We start from the raw sequence: 20,112 nt of genomic DNA, 5'->3' as shown, positions 1-20,112 counted from the left end.
GATTGTGAACTCTCTCTCTCTTGCTGTCAAATAAATAAAAATCTTAAAAATATATAAATAAATCTTACTATTTTATATACTACTAGAGTCTTCTGTATCTTATATCCTCTAACATCTAAATCTAGTCTTTGCATTAAATGCTTTCTTAAAAGTACAGAATTTTAATTATATCAAAAGGTCAAATATGTGCTTTAATCAGGAAAATTAAGTATGCTGAAATTGCTACCCTCTTACCCCACTAAAAGTGAATTGTTTAAGTAATTGTTTAAGTAATTGCTTGTAATTTCTACTAAGGAAGTAGAAATTTTCTTGACCTCTCAAGCTCAGTGTGAATTTAAATATGGTTGAACAGCATTTACCTGGACCTGTTCCAGATTAATTACATTTCTTAACGTGAAAACTGTATTATCCTAACATGAAAAGATCATAACAATAAAAAAATCTTAATATGTTATTTTTCTTTCTGTTTAGTGTTTCTCAAAAGAACACTGTGGATATGATATTCAGACAGAGAGATATATTTCAATGGGGTGGGACTATCCTAAACACCTCAGAAAATTTAGTATCCATGGCCCATGTACACTAAATGTCAGTATCACATCCTCAGAGGCTGCAACGACCAAACAACTCACCCCACATATTTTCAAATGTCCTTGAAGAAAGAATTTCCAGGGAAAAAGTACTAGCCAGTTGAGAAACACTGCTTATATGAATCAAAGTATGAAGTGTGTGTATGTGCACGCACTGGTAAAATACAAACACATTTTCCCAACTGCAATTCAACATTTTTAAACAATTATCGGCCACCAGAAGAAAATAAGCAAAACCAGTCACAACTCATGTATTAATCAGTCATCCAGCCGTGTATGTAACGCTGTCAACAAATATGATACCCTGACAAACCATCCTTGAAATAGTACAATGGTTTAACTATTTTTTTTTAATTTTTATTTATTTATGATAGTCACAGAGAGAGAGAGAGAGAGAGGGAGAGAGAGAGAGGCAGAGACACAGGCAGAGGGAGAAGCAGGCTCCATGCACCGGGAGCCCGATGTGGGATTCGATCCCGGGTCTCCAGGTTCGCGCCCTGGGCCAAAGACAGGCGCCAAACCGCTGCGCCACCCAGGGATCCCCTTTAAATGAGTAAATATTTTAAAATCCTTTTAGAACAATTCTTCTATTGAAATGCTTCTGTTTAAACTCCCCAAAAAATAACCTTCCACTGTACCGCACCGATCTCCTAAACAAAGGATACAAATCACAGATTACTACAATTAGTTGTCTACCTTCCTTCAGAGACTGTAGACTCCTTGAAGCCAGGGACCATGATCATGATTGCCTGGCCCAGAGTGTACGTATTCAATAGCAATGTTGAGCAAGTGAATATGGACATCGTCTAATACAATAAATAGTCCAAGAAGTTCCAACTATAATCAGTTTTTATATATAGTAATGGTCCTGACACAAATAAATGCAAGAAATTATTTCTGGTTATCTGGTTTGTATTCCTATTCTAGGTCGATTTTAAGAAAATCAATTAAGTGAACTACATTACCCAGATTAAAGCTAGCTTGTAAAGATTTAAGGAAATTTGAGATTCTTGACAGGGCACTCCCTTATACTCATCCTCCTCCTACTCAAGCTTTAAGCAAATGTTCAGGTAAACAAGTAAAAGTGGAGCATACTTCCAATCAATATAAAGAACAAAACAATACTCTTAACAGTAAGAAAAAATGTCTTTTATTTCTATTTTATTTCTAGAACTCAAAAAATCTGTTACATTGTATTTCATTCAAAAAGAAAGAAAATTTATAAACTAGGATGCATAAGCAACTTATACTTTTGTAGGTTTCACTACGTTCTCCAGAAATTCCTCTTCTACTGAGGTAAAAATTCAAAATACAAACTAGTTCATTTCTTAAACTGATTTTTTAAAAATAAATGCAACAATAAGGATTACTACAAGCACTAAGTGTTAAGACATACAGAATATTAAGTCTGAAGCTCAACAACTCTGACAAGTATGTTCATCTTTGCCTTTTTGAAGCATATAAATATCCAGTTTTTCCCAGAGAAAGCTTACAAAAAAAAAAAAAAACTAATCTCAAGGTTAGAAACAAGACATAAGTTCTGGCTCCTAGCATTTCAAGCAGTTTTTAAATTGCTCCAATAAATTCTTTGTTAACCACTGCTTCGCTCAACTCAAATCAGAATGTTAAGTAATAATAGCTAGGATACAATTTTAAAAAGACAATTATGTTTCAAGTTACTGTCCATTTGACAAGATCACTAAAACACGCACATTTAAAAAAGAAAAACAGAATACGTTCTAGAGGGGATCAAATATCAGATACACTCTGTAACTGTTCAATTAATGGAGACTTTTAAATGCATTTAAATTATTGTGGGATTTTAGTGCATGAAATATTTCATTTATCTTAAAATCCAGAAACGCAGTATTAGTTTTATTACTGTTTCCTGTAGCACTGGTCAATAAAAACTATTTCCGTGTTATAAGACTAATCACTTAAAAGGAACACTAGCAATTCCGTTCATATTGATAAAAATACAATGCTGCTTCATCCATTAAAAATACTTTTTAAAGTGATAACTTGATGACCTTGCGTATGCTCAAAAAAGTCCAACCTGCACGAGAGTCCATTTTCTCAGAATTATTAATCCCACTTATAAACATTGCTGGCCAAGAATATTTACAATAATTAGCCTTAAACCCATCAGTGGACACTGCCATCTGAAAAGTATCCTTCAGCAAAACTAGACTTTAATACTTTTCAATGACTAAAAAGCAGACTTAACTTATAAAAGAAAGACTTCCTTTTATGGGTATCTTAAGTATTCTAATTAAAATCTTTATAACACCAATTAACGAGTTGGCCCTGCCAAGGTAGGTCAAAACGGCAAATTTCCTTATTCTTTGGAATAAGGATTCTCTAATTTTGCCACAGGTATTCATCAGACCTTTATTATCTTAAGTGTGGAGCTTTCTTTCACATTGCATATACTCCTAGACAAGTCACCACTTGATCTCACAAAGTTTTTGTGTGTTTGTTTTTAAAAAGATAATGAAATACTACCAAATAATTAGTGACAACAACCTGTATACACTAACGGAGAATGTCTGTATATGTTCTAGTATCCCCTGATCTTCCATAGGAAAGATTTCTGAAGACTAAAACTTAAGGGAAAATGTAATCAATTCGGAGATTCTAAAATAGTTAGAACCCATTGTTCGGCCTTAAGCTCAGTATCTTTCCCAAACAGCTTCTCTAGAATGATAGATACATCCACAAGTTACCTCTAAATGTGACCTGTTATAAATTGTCTTTTTCCTCCTCGGGGCGACAATCCAACCAAAATCTTCACCACATCCAGTAGCAACTCCTTAAAATTTCCAACGTTAGCTGGAGATTTTGTGATCCCGTCCATTAAATGCAGACCCAAACTCTCCGATTTCTACCAAGCAGCGTTTTTAACATTCCAAATGCTGGTCAGAACGCAGTTACTGGAAAGCAGTGAGTGTCCTTGTGCAGGAAAAGGAAGGAACGGTCTGAAAATTGACCTGTGCACAGGTTCCACAAGAACCTCAATTCCCTGTTCCACCAGGAGGCCAAACAGGGAAGGCTCCAAGTGAGAGGGGCGCTGGGGGAGATGGGGAGGAAGGACACAGGGAACCGTACTCCTTGAAGGGTGAAAGCAAGAGAGAAGCGGACTCCGGAAAGCCGCTCCACAAGAACATTCGACCGTAGGATACAGGGAGAGCTCCTCTCCTCTGCCGAGAAGAGCAACCTTTACCGTGGAGGCGGTGCACCGAGCCAGCAAAGGCAAGAAGGGACGACCTCTGCGCCCCCCACCCCCGAACATCTCGGGCAGCCAGAAGGGGTCGGCGGGGACCGTTCCTCGGAACGTCAACAAAGGCCCCTTCAGTCCCAAGGCGAAACTCGAACAACAAAGGCCGGGAGACAGCGAGGACGGGGCCGGGGGCGGGACGGATGAAAGCAGGGGGAAGCAAAGGAATCAAACCAGTGGGGGCGGAGGCCCGTCGGAGTGGGAGACCAGAGGCGCAGAGGCGGGGGGCGCGGTAATCCCCAGTGCACAATAAGAGGAGGAGGAAAAGGAGGACCTGGCCTCCATTCCTCCCTTACCCTCTCCGTGCGACAGAGAGGGCTCCGGTTCTCGGCGGTCTCCATCTCCTCGGCCTCGGGGACCGCGCAGTCCCGAGTTCAGGGGAGGAAAGGGGAGGGGGATTTTCCGCCCTGACCACAACTCCCTTCCCCCAGTTGGGAGCTGCCGACAACAACCGCCACAACGGCAGGCAGCACACAAAGGCGCCTTCCTCGTAGTCCCGCTCCCGCCTGGGCGGCGGCGCCAACGATGCCAGAGAAGGCACGACCACCGCTCGGCCCCCAGGCGCTCGCTCGCCCTCTTCTCCCTCTGGCTGGGGAAAAGGGGGAGGGGACCCCGGGCGCCCTCACCTGGCACAGCTGCTGACAGTACTCAGTGGCCGCTTCCACGGCCGGCACGCGGCTCTCCCGCAGCTGTCGCTCCAGCTCCTGGAGCCGCTCGCCCAGGCGCTGCAGCTCCGCGACGCAGCCGCCTCCGCCGCCGCTCAACCTCTCCTGCTCGGCCTCTTCGTCCGCCATCTTCACACCCCGCTCCGTCGCGTACGCACCTGGGTCACGTGATAACACAATGCCACGTTCGGCGGGGTCACGTGCCGGGCGCGCTCGCACGCCGCCGAGCACGTACAAAGGGCCCGGTGGGGAGGATGGGGGCGCCGGGAGAGTGGCGCGAGGGAGCCCCAGGGAGGTGAAGGGAAGGGGAAAGGAAGAGGGCGGGGTTGGGGCGGCGCGGAAAACCGCGGTTTACTTACCCCGAGCGGGAAGCGGGCTGCAGCGGCCGAAAGGGGCGGGCCCGTGGAGGCCTGCTCTCGGTCACGTGGGCGCCGCGACGGGGGCGGGGGGGGGGAAGCCTGGGGAGGGGCAGCGCTCTCCAGTGTCCCGATTCCGGCGTGGCTTTCCCCAATCCCCGAAGTCTTCTACGGACGTATGTCCCCAGTTCCCCAAGAAGACGGGTGAGAGAAAGCCCTGGGCGGGCTGGGGCAATGGCTGCATCTGCGGCTGGCCTGTAGGCAGGGCAGAGACACGGGGAAAGGGAGAAGGTGAAACCTACCCATGGACCGTAAGCGTGAGAGCCAAAGCGGGTCTAGGAACTGTCAAAATTGTCTGACTTCTCACCGGGCGGGGGAGGGGAGGAGGGATCTAGTGCTCGAGGCACCAGATCTCATCCCACTAGACTCTCCTTCCTCCTCAGCCCCAGCCGAGAACGCCTCTCCCCCCTGGAAACCCAATCTCTAGGGGGCGGAGGCAACAAAGAAAAATAACAATTAGATCAGAGCGGAAGGAGGTTCAAATCCTCAGTCGGGAAAACGGAGCGAACTCACGAAAAAGCAAGCTTAAGAGATTTCACTCTATGAAATTGTGGGTGTCGTAACCAGATGATTTTTTTTTTTTAAACCACGAAGACATTTCTAGAATAAGCGATAGACAACTAATCTGGTTCTGTGATTTAAGACTTTCTCACTACACGCTACAGGAATCACCATCACTGAAAACACACTCTATATGAAAGCTCTTGAAAGTAGGTCAAGAAAAAAAAAAAAACAGCAATAAGAACTCCATTAAAAATCACAACGGAGGAGGGGAAATGGGTGCTAAGATAAAAGAACAAGGTTATCAAGAATTATTATAAATCCGACAGCATCCCCCACCCCCCGGTATTGAAAATAGAGATGGTATTCTCAACCATAGTTTATTTACAACCTGGAAGGAAGAATAGGTGACACTTGAACAAAACAGTAGAAGGGGTACTACAAAAAGCCAACTCCTAATGTTCAGATTAATAAAACGAATATGATGTCAGTAATTGAGAATTAGACAAGATGCTTATCTTTCTTAAAACTGAACGGTCTACACAAATTCAGAAGCAATGATACTGATCAGGCACCTAGTCTTTTCACTATCATTCCAAGTGATGTGTATCCTTCTAGTACAAGAATTTAAAATAAGAATTCCTATTGTGTGCTGCCAGAGATTTCTAGGCGCTGCAGAAAATGTTCTCGATAGTATGTTGTCCAGAATGAATGTTTTGAAATGCTTCAGTGATAGCAATGTGTATTGAGTGCCATTCTATAAGGTGAGTGGGCACAACTGAACCCCTTATGAAAAACAGTACCGGGGCCACCTGGGTGGCTCCGCCGGTTAACTGTCTGCCTTCAGCTCAGTTCATGATCCCAGGGTCCTGGGATCGAGCCCCACATCAGGCTCCCTGCTCAACAGGGAGTCTGCTTTCTTCCTCTCTCTGCCTGGAGTTCCTCCTGCTTGTATTCTCACTATCTGCCAAATGAAGAAGTAAAATCTTTTTTTTAAAGAGAGAAGAAAAACAGTATCAGCTAAAATATTAGTACAACATGTATGTATTGATATTACATATTAAGACAAGTTCTTCAAATATGTACTTATGGAAGAGTCTGGGGAGTACATTCAAAGGAGTGGGGATATTTTTTAAAGTATCACGGATGGGGTGCCTGGGTGGTTCAGTTGGTTAAGAAGCTGCCTTTGGCTCAGGTCATGATCTGGGTTCCTGGGATCCCACTCGGCTCAACAGGGAGCCTGCTTCTCCCTCTCCCTCTCCTCCTAACTGCTACCCTCCCTGCTTGTACTCTCTCTCACTCTCTGTGTCAAATAAATAAATATTTTAAAAAGTACAGCATCCCTGATAGCTGAAAAAGCAACAATTAGGGACGCCTGGGTGGCTCAGTAGTTGAGCGTTTGCCTTCTGCTCAGGGCGTGATCCCGGAGTTCTGGGATGAAGTCCCACATTGGGTTCCCTGCACGGAGCCTGCTTCTCCCTCTGCCTATGCTTCTGCCTCTCTCTGTCTCATGAATAAATAAATAAAATCTTTTTTAAAAAAGCAACAATTAAGGCAGCTAATAGATTTTAATATTTGCAGCTCACTTTCCCAACTAAAACCATGTTTCTCCAATTTATGTTATTCTAGGATGACAGTGCAAATATAAAAAGTGAGAAATATGAAATGAGCCAGATGTACCAGTAAATCCAAAGATACCAAAAGGTTAATAAAGTATATTTTCACTTCAGTTATAAGGACTTATATCACACCTAATCTACAGAAAGAAAGAAAAAGGGAGAAAAGGAAAATACAGGAAAAGAGAAATATATCCAAATACTGATTTAAAAAATACCCTGAGAATGTACATCTTTCCCACCTCCTGCCCAGGATAGCCCTAAAACGAAGGAGACTTGATTAGCAAATTGATTCTGAGCACTATTAAGGTCTTGCAAATGTCCCCCAGCATGAACAACTAAGTGCTTCACTTTTATCTGTTATCTTTGAGCTCTCCCTCCCTATTCTGTATTTCAGAGCCTACAGGAAATGGAAGGACTAGGAGCGAGGGGTGTAATTAATCATCATTTACTGACTATGCACAGGCCCTGCTTGGTTTGGGAAAATCACAGGTGCATAAAAACTATTCTTTGGGCAGCCCAGGTGGCTCGGCGGTTTAGCGCCGCCTTCAGCCCAGGGCCTGATCCTGGAACCCCGGGATGGAGTCCCACGTCTGGCTCCCTGCATGGAGCCTGCTTCTCCCTCTGCCTGTGTCTCTGCACCCCCCCTCTCTCTGTCTCTCATGAATAAATAAATAAAATCTTAAAAAAAAAACAAAAAACTATTCTTAGCTTGAAAAAGCTTACAGGTGTGATGAGTCACCTGCAAAGGCATTATATACATGACGAGTGTTCTCTTATGAAAATGTGTATAGATTCAACTCAGAACACAAAAGTCTGAAGTGCTACTTAGAACGTCTACAGAATCTTAACAACGTACAGATTTTTAATTAAATGAGAAGGATTGGAAATACTCTCCCTTATGAGGTCGACATTGTCTTGGAGATCTCAGAAATCTCATTCTTATCCATAGAAGACGTGTATCAACAAGTACATGACTTATTTGTACCTAAGCCGGATTTTTCCTATATACCAAGCTGTCAGTTCATGGGACTCATTACACACATACATACATACATATACACATACATAAACACACACCTACTTACTGAGAAGTTCCTGGGGGATTTCGGAGGCCTGTTCCACTGAGCAACAAGAATAAGCCCTAGGGCCCAGAGAATGCTCCTCTCTGGGGAACTCAGTGTCTGAGCAGCGAGTGCCCCTGCCCATTTTGGACACAGCGCGACTATGAACATGATATAATCATATGGACTTCACTCCCAAGAGGCTCTGTTTCAGAGTAAATCCGAGAGCTAGGAATAGCCCCCTACCCACTCCTGCGATCAATAAAGCTGGGGAAACCTTTAGGGGAAAGATGTGTTTGCATCCAGGCCACCTGTGCTTGCCTGCTCGCAAGGTGCCCCGCTTGCCCCAGCCTGCATCTCGCCGGTGCACATTTTTTCACTAGAATTCTTGAAATAGCAGGGCCCAGGGGCAGGAAGGGAGTTGGGTTATGCCTGCTAACCGGGCCAGAGGGCCGGGCCAGGGATGCAGCGAGCGCGGCGCTTGCTTGAACCGATCGCTGGGGGGTGAGGCCGGGCAGGTCCTTCCGACCCGGGCGCAGAGACCCACCGCACCCGGGCCCCCACCCCCACCCCCACATGCAAGGAGAGCGCGCCAGGCCAGGAGGTGGCGGCGAGAGCCTGCAGCTCTCGAGCCTCTGTTCTCGCTTCCCGGGCTCTCTCCCCGGCCCCCCGCGGCCGACAAGGTCCGCAGGACTAGAGCCGGACTAAGGCTCGCTCCGCCCCGCTCCGCCAGCCCCGTCGGCGGAGGCCAGCCCGGGCTCCCCCGACCGCGGCCCATGGCTCGCTAGCCCGGCAGCCGTGCGCTGCTTGCGTCCTCCGTCCCGGGGCCTCTGCCGCCGCCCGCGCGCCGCCGACCCAGCGGTGGCCAAGGCGGCTTTTCCACCTCGCGCTGCAGATCGAGTCCGCAGAGCCGCTGGGTCTCCCTGGCCCGGGAGCAGCGGCCGCCGGGGCCTCCGGGCCCAGAAATGCTGGAGCCTCAGCTGGGTGCGGCGGGGCGCCGGGCCCCCCGGCACCGACCGGGAGGGGATGCTCCAGGCTGTCCTGGCGAGGCCGCGGCGCGGGCACTGCTGCTTGGTCTCCGGCGGCTCGACCTGCGCTCCCCCGAAGAGCTGGGCCGCCGGCCCCAGGCAGGCGCCTCCCGGAACTCCGAGCTGAGGGCTGCCGTCTGCGTGGGGTTCGGTCCAGGCGAAAGGAGCCCCAGCCTGCGAACCCCTGCCGTGCCCACGGGCACAAAGAAGGAGCGCGGCTTCGACGCTCTATTGGCATCGGTCACAAACATGCCACATTTTGACAAGGAAGACATTTTTCTTGAGAGGAGCGGTGGAGGGACTGAAGAAGATGTTGGAAACCCTAGGCAGGTGCTGCTCCACATGCTGAAACGATTCCAGGGGCTCCGGAACACAGGGCCCACGTTTAGGAGGATTGATTTTAGTCCTTGAGTTGTCCCAGAAAGAAGATGGACAGGTAATTAAATGAGGAGGGATATTTTTATTGCCTATTTGGATCTTTTTTTTTTTTTTTCCTCTCTCTCTTTCCACAGGAGGAAAAGCCACATGTGAATGAGAAACAGGAACAACACTTGAAGGAAACGCTTTTAAAACAGCCTCGGAAAAAATAAAAAAATAAAAAAATAAAAATAAAACAGCCTCAGTTATTCAAGCTTATAAATGAACCAAGGTGAAAATAATCACTCAATAAAGCAAAATAAAATCTTGCAAGCATGAATGTGGAGAGTCCTTGAGTCAGTTCATAGTATCCCTCCAAATTAGCAAAGAGAGATGTAGAAAGTACCTTTCTATTTCCAAGTTTTAATCACTGTATCTCATTTACCTCATTGGAAATCCATCAGAGAGTATTCCTTTTGTAGCATGAAGGATCAAAAAAAAGCTTTCCCTTTTGCCCTTCTAGGTTCTAGTGATTAAATTGCTATAAGATTAACAGGAGAAAACAAAGTTTAGTAATATGTATACCTTCTGTATATACATGGAATAGACCCAGGAAAACTGTAAGCCAGGATATGGCTCTTATGACCATTTGAGTCCTGGTCTAGTCTACTGATAAGTGTTTCTAGAGGTTGAATCATCCCCTTCTTCTAGATACAGTGGATGAAGGGGACACACTCTCAGATTTCCCATATAAATATGTGTCCCTTACAAAAAAGTAACTTCTACTCAGTTCTCAGAGCTTACCCGTGTCAGCTTTTTCTTAAAAATAACCAGTTTAGGATAATCCACAGGCTAAGAGACACATTTTGGGGTAACAAATTCTGCTGCTCTTCAGTCTCACCTTTGAAACTTTAAATACGTTTCACGACCAAGAAGCTTGAATTGCAAAAAAAAAAAAAAAAAAAAGCTTGAATTGCTCCATCTTACTGAAACTGTCTCTTAGTTCTGAAAATTGGCCAGTTCAGTTAAACACTTGGGTCTCATTTCAGAAGGCAGTCTAGGTGGGCTCCCAAAGTTAGGCCTATGTTGTGCAAGGAATCAGGTAATTAACAGGAACTGTTTCTGCAGAAACAAAGGAAAAGCAAAGGTTAATGATTAGAGAAAATGATAAATCAGTTTCTGAGCCCAGAGGACAGCCAGTCAAGATTTCTAGGTGTCAGGGTTGAAGCACTTTCAGATGGAGTGAGGGGAGGCGGTAACAATCTGAGAGATTTTCATGGTTTGCAGTTTGAATACCTCTGATTATATCATCAGTGTACCAGTAAATGTTCTGAGAAGACCCTACAGCAACAAGTGTGAAGAAGATTTTCTAAATGATTTATTTGAGAGAGAAAGCATGGGGGATGGGAGGAGCAGAGGGAGAGGGAGAGAGAAAGTCAAGCCAACTCGGAGATGAGCATAGAGCCTGACTTGGGACTCGGTATCACAAACCTGAGATCATGACCTGAGCTGAAACCAAGAGTTGGATGCTTAACCGACTGAGCCACCAAAGAGCCCCAATTTCTCTGAAAATTATATCAAGTGTCAAGCTTCAGTTTGCAGGACCTTAGGGTGAAGGACAGTTTTAGTACTTAGTGATTCCAAACTAAAGGATGAGAGAAAATTGGAAATGTTAATTTAGAGATTGTAGCCTGATGACTACATTTATTTATTTATTTATTTATTTATTTATTTATTTAGCATAAATACCAAAACCTCAAAGACAATCACCATGACTGGAGTTAACAGGACTAAAAAAATTTTTTTTTAATTTTTTATTTTATTTTTTTAATTTTTTATTTATTTATGATAGTCACACAGAGAGAGAGGCGGAGACATAGGCAGAGGGAGAAGCAGGCTCCGTGCACCGGGAGCCCGACGTGGGACTCGATCCCGGGTCTCCAGGATTGCGCCCTGGGCCAAAGGCAGGCGCTAAACCACTGCACCACCCAGGGATACCCAGGACTAAAATTTGATATCCACATGTTATAATTTCTATAGAGGTATAATTTTTCTTTCTATAATTACTATTTTATATTATTTGGAAATGATCTAGATATTCAACAAATATCTCATCATTTATTTTAATTTAGCAAAACTAAAGTTTCAAACTACCAAAGAGATTTGGAACATTGTTTTTAAGTACACATACCCTAAAATATAATTGTTGCTAAAAAATTTATCTATAATTCTTATCCAACTTATATCTATGTACATAATTTGTTCCCAACAATTGCTTAGAAGAATTTGTTTTTAATCCGATTAAATAGAGCTCTCCTACAAACTAATTTTAGCAACAAAAATAACACACATCTATAACATGTGTATACATGCATAGACACACATAACCTTATAGACAGCAAGGAGTCTTCTTGAGATCCTCTCTTTCTCTCTTTGCCCTTCCCCCTGCCCATATGCGCTCTCTCTCTCTCTCTCTCTAAAATAAGTAAATACAATCTTTTAAAAAAATAAAATAAAACTTTAGCTATGAGATGGGCATAATAATGCAAAACTTATCGGTATATATATATATATAAAGATTTTTCTTTATTTATTCATGAGAGACACAGAAAGAGAAGTAGAGACATTGGTAGAGGCAGAAGCAGGCTCTCTGCAGGAAACCTGATGTTGGACTCGATCTCAGAACTCTAGGATCACACCCTAAGCCAAAGGCAGCTGCTCAACCACTGAGCCACCCAGGCATCCCAAAACTCACTGGTTTATAAAAGAGAAGTTGGAGCCAAGCTGTGTTTCTGGCAGATGAGATAAATTAAGGTTACCTCCTTAGATGGCTAAAACTTTTTCTACTAATATTTGTGAAGAATACATTCAAGATTTTTTATTAGCCCACTTTCTAAATACCTGCCCCCTTTGTGTTTCTTCTAATGAGAAACCTCTCCCTAAAGTTTGCATTTCAAAAACTGGCTCTTAGTTCCAAGAGAAAGTGGAAGTAGAAAATCTACATGACAAAGGCACAGAAATTATCCAAGTTTTCTCCAAGATAGTGAGAGAGGGAAATTGAAGAGACCCAAAGAAAAAAAGCTGTTTTTTTTTTTCTTTGCTCCTTTTCCTGCTTCTATTCTTGCTAGAACCTGCAACCCTGCCTTAATGTATGTCCTCCTCATAAAGGTCAAGGAGGTAATAATTTTTTTTTTTTGAGACTTCCAGCACAATAGATAACATCTAAGGAGTGACCAGGTAAGGTTATCACATACATTTTCTGAGACCACTGACACCCTTACACAAAGACCCCTGGATTTAGGGCATAAGTGACTTATGGAGGACATCTGCACACTCATCCTTGTTCAACCAGTTCCTCTGTGCCCAAGAAGACACATAGAGCAGATGATTGTCCTCAATAAAAACTCCAGACCCCAAGCAAAAACAAAAGTCATTCTCCTTTTCCTTTTTGAGTCTCCCAGACTCTCCATCAGTATCTGCTCTCTATTCATATAATAAAACTGTTCTCACTTCCTGCTGGCTCAGGTTTGATTTCTATCCTTCATATAGCCAAGGACCTTTCTGGCTGGTCCTTTGGGACCTCCCCCTCCTGTTCCCCAGGTCCTTGGACCTGGCCTGCCCTCACAGTAGGAGTTTTGAGGGTATATTTGCCTATTATCAGAGGTTTAAGTTAATTACTATGTTGTTTTGTTTTGTTTAAGTAGGCTCTCTGCCCAATGTGGAGGTTGAACTAATGACTCCAAGGTCAAGGGTCACATGCTTTACCAACTGAGCCAGGCTGGCACCCCTACATTAGTTACTAATTAAATTTTTCCTTTCCTTAAGTGTAAGACATTTGTGTCTCCAATTTCCTGATCTTTTGCAATACCTATAAGAATTTTGAGATGAATAGGGGCTTGAGGATTAGTGAGAATAGTAGGCTTTAAATTGCTTCTAGAACCACATTTCTGGCTTTGTATAGATTTGCAAGACAAAGACAGTTGTTTCCAATTCTTTAAAGAACTGGATTGCAGCCTGAATATCGAGGGGCTGAGCTACCCATTCAATTAAATTATCTTCAGTTTGTTTCTTTATATCAGGAAGACTTCCATTACAAATAAAATGGGAATTCAGAAAATGTCTTTGTTCTAGAACTTTAGGGCTTAATGTATTTAATGTCTTTAAGAAGTCTGTATAAAGCATTTAACAAAAGGCCTTTGGATGTTCTTCTTTCTGAATGCATAACTCAATCTTAGACCATTTCATTTTAGGGTGAAAACTTCTAATATTTCTCTTATCAAGTCCCTATCAATCTCCAGCTGAACTATTTCTTGGTTATTTGTAGGAGAGAGGGCCTGAAAGAGTTTCTGGTCATCTGTTTCCTTGGGGTGGGGGAGAGTCTCCCTGGGAGCCATCTGGCTTGTCTGATGGTTATAGTATAATCTTGGTTGGGAAGAACACCCCTCAACAGCCAATTTAGGCCCCTGTGAGTGGGCTTGTGATTGACCACTGAACTTTCCAACTCCTCTCTAAATTTGGTAGGGTCTTCTAGGAGGGATTTATAGTTTAGAAGATCTGTTGCTGTCCACGGGATATGGATTTTTTTGCAGTGGAGGTCCAGGATACATTCACAAAGAACCTTGTATAGGGAGGCTTTAAGTTGTCACTCTGTGATTACAGAGCCCTGGAAAGTAGGAGGAATTGTAAGAAACATAGCACAGTGAGCTCTACAACCACTCTCTGGTACTTCTGCTAAATTCACTTCTTTACTTTTAATATTTACTTGTGTAACCTGTATACCCTGGGGCTAGAAATCAGACGAGGGTGCTCTCTATAAATCTTGTAAAGAAAGGTGTTTCAAAACAGGCAACTGGGTATTTAAGGTATGAAGTTGGAGGAGTTTTGGTATCTAAGGGAATTTGCTGGAGCAATGGGGCTGGATTTTTTTTTAAGATTTTATTTATTATTTATTCATGAGAGACAGAGAGAGAGAGAGGTAGAGACACAGGCAGAGACTCAATTGGGACTCAATCTGGGGTCTCCAGGATCACACCCTGGGCTGAAGGCAGCACTAAACTGCTGGGCCACCCGGGCTACCTGGGCTGGATTTTGAAATGGAGGTTAAACGAGGGGCCCAGATATAAAAGATCTCCTGGAGGGTCAGGTACAGGTAGGTGGGCATAAGAGGCTGTATGAGAGAGTAGAGAAGGGGAATTTACATTATAATGTGGACTCTAATTTTTGTGCTATGCTTGATTTCTGTTCTTTCATCTTATTAAGAGAGTCCCTAAGGCTAGCCATCATCCTTTGTATCTACTTTTCAATTTGGCCTTTCCATAGGTACCAATAAGACAATTGTTTAGGATAAAAGCTTTTTGGGGAAAAATTAGATATAGAAATTTGTCTAGTTCAAAGGGTCCATCATCTGACCATTGATAAGTAGGAACTTATTTTAATCTCAACAGTGACTCAAACCAACAAGCCTTATTATGGTTTAACCATGGACATAGGACACATCCCCAAGGAAGAGTGCAAAAGATGCAGCTATCACAAGACTTAGAAAGCTCATTCCCAGAGGTAGCCTCAGAAGTCAGACTTCATTGGCACAGTGGTAAGAATGGTGTAGTGCAGTGTATCCAGTTTCCCACAAGAATGTGAGATGCCTCCAGTTACAGACCCACTAATCTGTGACACTGGGCAGGCGCTACTGGAATGGGACTTTTCCAGCACTAACAAAACAACAGAGGTTGAGAAAACAAAGGTCCCTTATGAACCGAGACCCCTTATAACAAACTCTCCTGAACTGGCACAGTTGGATGAAGAGAATGCTGATGCCAGTTGCAAGTCCAAGTTGTTACCCGTCCTTCTGACTGGCTATAAATCAGAGGTTCCCATGACTCCCTCTCTTTTTGGATCCACAGCCTATTCGGCTGTCTGCCAGATGTACACTGGTACATGTGTCCTACAGTTGGCAGTAACAAAGCCATATTCTCTCTGGTGACAAAGTCATGCTCCCAAGACATAGAAGACTAAAGGAAAGCCTCATCCAGTTTTTCTTATTTGCACATTTCTTATATGCACCCAACTTTAAGCCTTGGGTCTCCTGGAATCAAAATAATACCTTAGAGGGACTGTGTGGTGTTTTACAAAGTGTCTCATTGCACAGAAACTGTCTTGGCATTGGTGGGTGACCTTGTATCAATCTAACCTGTTCTGTGACCGACTTATTCTAACATGGGGGTCTTTGGGCTAGGTGCCAAGCACTCTGACTGCTCTTAAGTGCTCTCTATGTGTCCACCAATATAGTGGCTTTGGCTTCCAATATGTCCCATAGCAACAACCTTTACCTCATGTGCACATTAACCTACAGCCAAGTTTGTCTAGACAGATGCTGGTCTAGTAAGAACTGTGAACTGCCAGTCTGAGGCGGGCTCGAACAACAGGTATAGAGGCATGCCTATTCCTACATTCTACCTAATGGTTTTTCTTTATATGACAAACAACACAACAGACAGAAACTAAGAAAAACATTGACAATCTCTGTGAGGAAAAGGATCAATAAAAACCAAGAGTACTCAAAACAAACCTTTACCAAAGTCACTACACCCAAGGAACTAGTTCCACAAATATTTTCTCTGCTAATATAAATTTAGAAAAGAGGGGATCCCTGGGTGGCTCAGTGGTTTAGCACCTGCCTTAGGCCCGGGGCGTGATCCTGGAGTCCTGGGATCCAGTCTCATGTCAGGCTCCCTGCATGGAGCCTGCTTCTTCCTCTGCCTGTATCTCTGCCTCTCTCTCTCTCTCTCTCTCTCTCTCTCTGTCTCTCTCTCTCAGTCTCTTATGAATAGATAAATAAAATCTTTAAAAAAAAAACAGAATTAACAGGAGAAAAGTGAACTTTAATAACATGTTTGTGAAGTGGTTCAGAACAGGCCCTTCCCCAAATGTGCCACTTTGGCATGTGGATTATTTTGAGCTGAAAGCATTTGAGACCTTGTGGGCTCAAGAGAAACTTTTTGTTCCTCCCTTCACCACACAGAAGAAGATTCATAATTGGGGGTCTTTTAGACTAAGAATTATTAGCAGATGTAAATTTTATCTGAGTATCCCATCTGTATGGTAGGGCAAACATCTAATTACCAAGCATCTGCTCTTCTTATCACTCTGTGAAGTGCATTCCTCTCTTCTGAAATCCCAGACCCCTACTTCCTTCTACTTAGTTCAGAATGACATATATGACTCATTTTGCCTGTCTTTGGAATTTTCTTGTCTATGTGAATTCCCTGTGTGTACGCCTATTAAATTTGATTTTCTCCCATTAATCTGTCTTATGTCAATTTGAATCTTAGTCCAATTAGAAGGACCTTTGAAGGGACAATGTAGGGTGACCTGATTGAATGGAACCCAGGGGCACCGGTGGTGAAAGAATGCACCCAAGGAGGAACAAAGGAGACAGCAGTTTATTGGATATACTGCAAAGGAGCAGCAGGCAGGATAGCAAAGGGAGAGACTGTCTGCCGGTAGGCAGTGGCGAGGGGCTATAGTTAAAGGGGAAGGTGAGGAGGTATGGGAACATATAGAATTTTCCTTTTTTGGTACCTGTTCCCAGTTGTAAGTAGCCCTTTGGTCAGCTAGGGCCTATGGCTGTTTCAAAGTGGGTTGCTAATGAGCCTGTTTCCATTCAGCCCCATGGTCACTGTGGGCCCTTTTACCTTGCTCAGGTTTTCTTTACTCAAGCATGTTGCTTAAAAGTGCCCTCTACAGACAAGAATTCTTGCTTCCTGGGGTGCCTGGGTGGCTCAGTTTGTTGAGTGGTTGAGCATCCTTGGACTCTTGGTTTCTGATCCGGTCATGGTCTCAGGGTCATGGGATTGAGCCCCACGTGAGGTCCCCACTCAGCATGGAGTCTGCTTGTCTCTCTCTCTCTCCCTCTCCCCTTCCACTGCCTCATGAGCATGTGCACATGCAAGCGTGCGTGCTCTCTCTCTCTCAAATAAATAAATAAATAAATAAATCTAAAAAAAAAAAAGAATTCTTGCTTCCTGATATATACTTCCTGTATACTTGGAAGAGACCCTGAAAAACTGAGTAACTCCCCCAAATGGCCAAAGCCATCACCTTAAATATCATCTTTAGCTAAAGACAAAAGAAAATGTTGCGGGGGAGTCAGTTGAGGGAGGGGACCAAGAAAAGCACAGCAAACCAAGGTATGGTTGTAATTCAGATTTAAGTCCTTGTATTCTCCACTGATAAAAGTTTTTAGAGATTGAGTCATTCCCCCCTTCCTGGCACAGAGAGGGATACACCATTAGAAACAGATATTTCCCTCATACATATTAATGTCTCTTACAAAAGAGTAACTTCTCAGTTTTCAGAGCTTTATCTCCGCCTGCCATTTCTTTCTCTCTCTCTCTCTCTTTTTTTTTTTTAAGATTTATTTATTTATTCATGAGAGACACAGAAAGAGAGGCAAACACATAGGTAGAGGGAGAAGTAGGTTCCCTGTGGGGAGCCTGATGTGGGACTCCATTACAGAACCTTGGGATCACACCCTGAGCCAAAAGCAGATGCTCAACCACTGAGCCACCCACGTGCCCTGTGTCTGCCACTTCTTAACCAGTTTATAATAATAGTCAGTTTAAAATAATCCTTGTGCTGACTCTTAACCCTAGGAAACAAACTGAGGATTGCTGGAGGAGAGCTGGGTGGAGGGATAGGATAACTGGGTGGTGGGCATTAAGGAGGGCACATGATGTAATGAGCACTGAGTGTTATATGCAACTGAAAATTACTAAACTCTACATCTGAAAATAATGATGAACTATATGTTGGTTAATTGAATTAAAAATCAATCAATTAATCAATCAATTAAGTAATTAATTAATAAAATAATCCTCATGCTAAAGAGAAACACTTTGGGGTGACAAATTCTACTCTCTTCCAGGCATCTGGATTTTTTTAATGCTTCCTTTATTGAAATAAAATTAATGTACAATGTGATATTAATTCTAAGTATATAACATTGATTAAACAATTGTATACATTACTCAACGCTCACCCCAATAAGTATGGTCACCGTGCATCACTGTACAACGTTATCACAATATTATAGACCATATTCCCTATGCTGAACTTTTCATCACCATGACTTATTTATTTTATAACTAGAAATTTGTATCTCTTACTGCCCCTCAGCTATTTCACCCATAAGCATCTGGATTTTTAAAAATAGGACTGTCAATGTGTGATGAACTTGGAAATACACAGATCTCTTCCTGTTTTAGGACATCAACTTTAAGAAGGTTTGCTTTAAGAAATTTTGCTGATTTCTGTGAATCTTACCGACATATTCTTCAATAAAACAATAACAATCATTCCATTAATATCAACTTGATGGGTAGCCCCTGTGGCTCAGTGGTTTAGCGCTGCCTTCAGTCCAGGGTGTGACCCCGGAGTCTGGGGACTCCAGGATTGCGCCTTGGGCCAAAGACAGGCACCAAACTGCTGAGGCCTCCAGGTATCCCCCAATAAATAAAATCTTTAAAAATATATATCAACTTGAGTATTTCGTGTTCTATTCATATCCTGGGCAGAATCAGTCCCCTAAGCACTTATCTTCATCAGACCTTTACAAAACTGTTCTCTTACTATTTCTTTCCCCACATCCATCCTCCCGAGTTCCTCTCTAACCAGAGCTCCTCTGTGAAGCCTTCCTCGGTCTGCTTGGGTGGAGTGAAGTTTAGGTGTAACATCCGTCATTAGAGTAGATTTGACTCATTTGTTCTGCTTTCCTTTACCTGCCCTTCCCTTGCAGAAATAACAGCTCTTCAGAACTCCCATAGCTTTGATTTGCTACTTACTATATTTGGGTTGGAATCTGTCACTTTGCTGTCACTTTGCCTTTTATTACAGTTAATTCATAGATGAGCCTTACGCAGGAGCCTGTAAGCCCTGTGAGGGTAGAGATTGTGTTTTGTATTCAGCCTCAGTTCTCTAATACTCTTTGGTATGTTGCAAGGTAATAATAAGTAGTCCATAAATGCCCATTGAAACCAATTCAGTTCAGTTTATATTTTATAGTCATGTGGATACAGATCTATGTTTACCTTCATTATTTGAAATGTCCTAGACTTTGCAGGGAGAACAGATGCTCTCCAAACTTTAGAAGCTCATCTACGACTGTCTTTCAAATATTTGGGGGAATCTATACTTTAGCAATAAAATTGTCTATAACCAAAAGTTGTGACTCAAGTACAATCAAAAGAAGACAAGATATATGCTCAGTTGTTACACTGTAATAGATGAACTGCAAACATGTGGGCTCTAGCTTTCTATTTTACAAACTTAATCTGTGCTTTAGGTCTAATTTAGTTTTGTCTTTGCTCTTATATTTTGTCACAGTATTGATTTTTTTTATCGTCTTCTTGAGAGGTTCTAAATTTCCAACTCAATTGTTTTCTTAACGTGACTGGTTCTTCTTGCAATTTCTTCACGATGAGTTTACCAATTAACATCCAATGCACTGCTTAATCTGGGCTCTTACTACCTTCCTAGAAACCTAAGGAGAAAATAAATGTGGAAACTACTTCTGGGTCCAGGTAGGACTTACTCTTCAGGAT

General features: G+C 43.0%; 1 protein-coding gene across 2 annotated transcripts in view; it reads right to left on the bottom strand.

Annotated features, from left to right (window-relative positions):
- ZNF292 (zinc finger protein 292) overlaps positions 1–5,023 on the bottom strand; it is a 98,031-nt gene extending 93,008 nt beyond the window's left edge. Inside the window, exons 1-2 of one of the 2 annotated variants that reach the window (XM_025444850.3) lie at positions 4,892–5,023; positions 4,494–4,690 (exon numbers count right to left, since the gene is read on the bottom strand). In XM_025444850.3, coding sequence (XP_025300635.1) covers positions 4,494–4,661 — 168 coding nt within the window. In that variant the 5' untranslated portion in view covers positions 4,662–4,690; positions 4,892–5,023. Of the gene's footprint in view, positions 1–3,316; positions 3,543–4,493; positions 4,691–4,891 lie in introns of those variants that run through there. The other variant, XM_035697381.2, reaches the window with a different exon arrangement.
- Positions 5,024–20,112: the final 15,089 nt, after the last annotated feature.

The sequence above is a fragment of the Canis lupus genome, chromosome 12, assembly GCF_003254725.2.
Source record: "Canis lupus dingo isolate Sandy chromosome 12, ASM325472v2, whole genome shotgun sequence".
Classification (NCBI taxonomy): domain Eukaryota; kingdom Metazoa; phylum Chordata; class Mammalia; order Carnivora; family Canidae; genus Canis; species Canis lupus.
Note: the sequence above shows the minus strand (reverse complement) of the source record. Positions and strands in the feature narration are given on the sequence as shown.